This window comes from Bos indicus, chromosome 7 (genome assembly GCF_029378745.1).
Source record: "Bos indicus isolate NIAB-ARS_2022 breed Sahiwal x Tharparkar chromosome 7, NIAB-ARS_B.indTharparkar_mat_pri_1.0, whole genome shotgun sequence".
In the NCBI taxonomy this organism is placed as follows: Eukaryota; Metazoa; Chordata; class Mammalia; order Artiodactyla; family Bovidae; genus Bos; species Bos indicus.
Genome location: NC_091766.1, coordinates 40,721,767 through 40,726,861, shown reverse-complemented (window position 1 = coordinate 40,726,861; position 5,095 = coordinate 40,721,767). Strand labels below are relative to the sequence as shown.

General features: G+C 33.9%; 1 protein-coding gene across 1 annotated transcript; it reads right to left on the bottom strand.

The window, feature by feature from the left end:
- Nucleotides 1–213: 213 nt before the first annotated feature.
- On the bottom strand, nucleotides 214–3,000 carry LOC109561232 (olfactory receptor 5V1-like). The gene has a single exon (XM_070792206.1). The coding sequence runs from the start codon at nucleotides 1,405–1,407 to the stop codon at nucleotides 460–462; it is 948 nt and encodes a 315-aa protein (XP_070648307.1). The 5' UTR covers nucleotides 1,408–3,000; the 3' UTR covers nucleotides 214–459.
- Nucleotides 3,001–5,095: the final 2,095 nt, after the last annotated feature.

Sequence of the window (5,095 nt, the reverse complement as noted above, 5' to 3'; positions counted from 1 at the left end):
AAATTGAAGAGGAAGAAGAATGAAATGAAAACACTAAGGATAAATGTCATAACATAAGGATACTTTATTTGTAGTCTATCAAATAAAGGAAAGAAATATAGATACCATTTATACATAAATATAGATTCAAAAAAGATAAAAATACAGATATATAGATATGAATATGATAATAGATCTAAGTTAACTTAGGTTCCATTTATACCTGTTACATTGTGTAATTATTAACAGTTCTCTGCTTCCTTTCAGAAAATATCAACTTTTGGATGATAAAATTAATGTTTCTAGTTCAGGAAGATAGTGATATATAGATAGACATAACTAATGTTATACGTGTGTATAAAAATTTCTATGTGTAGACAAGTTTGCATTCCATACACACTTACCTTAATTGAAAATTATTCTATGAATTATTTCTATGAAATCATCATATATTGAGCTTTGAGTCATTTGCTTTTAATATTATACTTGCAGTGAATATACTCTATGACATAAGACTCTTCTGAGTGCTCCTTTCACTTCTGTATTTCTCAAGCTGTAGATCATGGGGTTTAACATTGGAGTAATAATTCCATATAACATGGAAATGAGTCTATCTCTTGCTGGGAAGTGTTGACTGGAATAGGGGCGTACATAGGTAAATACTGTCGTGCCACCAAATAAACAAACCACCAGAAGGTGGGAAGCACATGTGGAAAAGGCTTTATGCTTCCCACCTGTGGACTGAATCTTTAGGATGGCAGATACAATGTAGAAGTATGAGATAAAAGTAACCAAAGAGGAGCTGATCCCCAAGATACCTCCTTCCACTAAAATAAGCATTTCTGCCACATAAGTGGATGAGCATGAGAGGACCAGCACTGGTGGGATGTCACAGTAGTACTGGTTAACTTGGTTAGACTTGCAGAAAGAAAGGTGGAACATAGATACTGTATGAAGGAGGGAATTGAGAAATCCTGCTGTCCAGGGCCCAGCAGTCAGCTTGACACAGCGAACCTTAGTAATGATGAGGGTGTAACGAAGAGGGAAACAGATGGCCACATACCTGTCATAAGCCATGACAGAGAGAAGGAAGACTTCAGTCCCCACAAGGGCCACCAGAAAATAAAGTTGCAAAGCACATCCAGTGAAGGAAATACTGTGCTTCTCAGTCAAGAGGTTCTCCAGCATCTTGGGGACAGTAACTGATGGGCAGAAGATGTCTAAGAGGGACAAACTTGCCAAAAAGTAATACATGGGTGTGTGCAGTTTTTTTTCAGTTCCAATGGCCAAGAGAATGGCCCCATTTCCCCCCACCATGACCTGATAGATGATGGTAAAGACCACAAAGAGAGGGTAGCGCACCTCTGGGCGATCAGAAAGCCCTATGAGGATAAAATGAGTCACTGTGGTTTGATTGTAGGCATCCATCTCCTCTGTCTACAGTGGTCTTTCTGGAGGAAGTGTAACAAACAAAAACAGATTAGAGCAAAAAGCCCAAGAGGCAAGCAATGAGAAATTCTTACATGATAGCTGGTGAGCAGTTGTTGGTAAAGTATGTTAAAATTATATTTTAATTAGAGATTTTGATTATTATGTGTGTGCATTCAGGCGAGTCCAACTCTTTGAGATGCTATAGACTGAAGCCCCTCAGGCTCCTCTATCCACGGGATTCTCCAGGCAAGAACACTGGAGTGAGTTGCCATGCCCTCCTCCAGGGGATCTTCCAGATCCAGGGATCAAACCCACATCTCTCATGGCTCCTGCATTGCAGGTGGATTCTTTACCCCGGAGCCACTGGGGAAGTCCTTTGATTATTATAACTACTATTTTAAAATCTCCTGTTTTCATAATCTTGAAAATTCATTCTCTGTTCCTTTTCAAAAGCAAGCCCTCTGAGAAACTAACAACAACAACACCAAAAAAAAATCAAAATTTGCCTTCCATTAAACCACTGTGGACCTGTTTGGGATTTCACAGTTCAGTGAAACTAAGACGTGCTTCCCACACCTCCTTGGGCATTTACCTTATTTTTCCTATATTATCTGAGTGTGTACAATTTTATGCACAATCTCAGTATAAACTACCTTGGAGTTAGAAGCAGTGTATTATTCCTTGGTATATAAATTTTAATAAATGCTAGAAACTTGAAAACATATTGTATACAAACATTCATCCAAATAACTGTTGAGTAAAGGAATGAACAAAGGTATCCTGCATTGTGGGCATATTTTTTATCGCCTGAGCCATCAGGGAAGCCCAAAGGAATGAATGTCTGACAAAGTGTTTCTATAAGTAAAAAATAAATATGGAGATGTTTTCATAACTTCAAAATCATAATAATTTAAATATCAACATTAATATGTATTCTCCACAGAAATTATAGTGAAAGTTGCTCAATCGTGTCCAACTCTTTGCGATTCCATGGACTATACCGTCCATGGAATTATCTAGGCCAAAATACTGGAGTGGGTAGCCTTTCCCTTCTCCAGGGGATCTTCCCAACTCAAGGATCGAACCCAGGTCTCCCGCATTGCAGGTGGATTCTTTACCAGCTGAGCCACAAGGGAAGCCCACAGAAAGTATACTTCAATAAAATTAAATTTGCCTACAAAATATAAATTAAACCTGGTCTGATAAGGTCTGAGCTTCCCAGGTAGGGCCAGTGGTAAAGAACTCGCCTCTCAATGTTGAAGACATAAGAAACGCAGGTTTGATCCCTGGGTGGGGAAGATCTGCTGGAGGAGGGCATGACAACCCACTCCAGAATTCTTGCTGGAGAATCCCCATGAACAGAGGAGCCTGGAGGGTTACAGTCCCTAGAGAGTAGGACACGACTGAAGCAACTTAGCATGCACACACGCTGAGAGGGTCTGAATGTGAGCCTAACATGAACCAAACATATTCATTAATAATAATTTTTCTTTTTAAAATTTAAATAAATCATTATGTGTATATGAATATTTAAAGAAATGGGGTTCCAGATTTATATATTCTTGAACATATTGGCAGTACTAATTATTCTTTAATTCTCTAATTTTAATTGCATGGATATTAACAGTCCACATAATCATAGTGTTTATGATATTTACAATTTTAGTTGAAGATTTACAAATCAATACCTCTGTGGATTTTTTTGTCACTTTGAAATTAACTTTTTTTTATATATGTGTAACAGAAAAACTTGATTAGAAAATAAAATGCAAAAGTCATTTTCAGTGGTTCCCCCTTCCTCAACATTTGTTTTGCCTACTGGACATTCTTAATGATTTCTTTACTGAGATAATATATATTAGTAGAAATGATACAATTTATGCAATGATTTATTTATACATGTGAAATGTATACACATTTATTTATACATGTGAAATGAAATTATTTTCTGCCATTTTTTTCCCATGCAATATTTAAATAAAAATCTTTGAGACACTTTGGGAGATGTTTTTTCTCTTTCTACAAGCAGCACCAGATCTGTACCATGCTTGAGAGGAAAAAAAAGAGGGAGAGAAACTATCAATAATTCTCAAATCATGAAATTTAGGAAAGAAAATTCTGATAATAACTACAAAGTGTCTGGATACTGTTATTCAATCAATAGAAGATGTTTAATAAGAAAAATATCAAAACAACAGCGTCTACCATGTCAGTTCTCAAATTCTCAAATTTTCAATATTTTACTGCACTGTTCAATTTCAGTCTACACCTTAATAAGGTTAATAGTTTTAAAATAATATTCAATTTATGAAACTTTTGAAGACACTTTATAAGAAAATCAATATCTTGAGATATTAACTTCTATGCTAAGTACTCATTTTTCTTTATACCCACACTTACTAATTTGACTAATTTTTTTAGTGAGGATTATGAAAAATAAGTCAAAAACATTCTGACAGACACATAAGGTAGTTCTACATCAGGATATATAATCAACATGCATCTTTTAAAATATAAGGTTTTCCCTAAATTTTGTACTTTATCATTTAAGTTTGTTAAATCAAGCTTAGGTTCTTGGCACATAGAATGCAGAATTTGTTAATGCGTGGAAGAAACTTTTGCTCATGTGAACAATACATGTCTTAAACCAAACATAATTAAAGCTTAGGTATTTCTCATCTAATTAGAAAATAAAAGTGTTTTTTTTTAATAATACATTGCTGAGGAAGAGGTTCTATAACATTTCTTATTAACCCAAGAGACTGGTAGCAGTATATTAGAAAATGAAAGAAATTCTTAGAAAATAGTCTCACTTGCTATCTGAAATTAATTGGTATAAATATAAGCATATGAGTTTTTTTAAGAATCCAGGTTAAAATGAGTTTTTTATCATAAACAGCCAAATAATGAGAACTGGAAGTAGAAATGAGTGGCTTAAAATTAGCCTTTTCTGGGAAATTGTCCAGAAATCAACCTTTCTTATTATATTTGCATATGATGTAATCAAGTGTACAAGATTTTTCTTTAGCAGTTATTTGATGATTCCAATATATAGAAAAAAAGAAAAGTAGTTAATTAAGCAGGAATAATCACTTTAAAATATTACATCTTAAGATAATTGAAAATTTATAATTATAATCAAGTTATATATCAATATCAAAGAAAAATTACATTTAAACAGAATTTTTTGTTAAAGATATATTGCTAGGGAAGTTCTATAACCATTTTTAACTCATGAAGTGACAGCTAATAAACTAAAGAAATAAAAAATATATATCCTTCACCAAGTTTTATCTGCTTTGTGACATCTTTGTTGCCTGTAGAGCTCATGGACCTAGCTTTCTAGAGAACATACATTCATGTCTATGTGTCAGAAACATTGATTAGATAGAGCAGCATTTCCCATAGAGAGGTTTTGGTTACACACTTGTGTCGGAATGCACAACTTTCAGGAATGAAATTAAACAATTTAAAACCTTTATAAAAATACTCATTTTATAATATTTGAAATTTATCACTTTATCTTACCCATCTAGCATTTAGTTTTAACTAATTTTTAACATGTGTGCATATTCTCACCATATTAACATTTTTACAAACATCCTATTTTATCTTAGCTTTAAAAGTCTAGAATTTTACAACTTTCTAGCCTTTTCAGCAGACTCATTACACATATGTACATTCA

What these genes read in the sequence shown, in the direction of transcription:
- LOC109561232 (XM_070792206.1), bottom strand. Translation starts at nt 1,407, where the DNA reads ATGGATGCCTACAATCAAACCACAGTGACTCATTTTATCCTCATAGGG.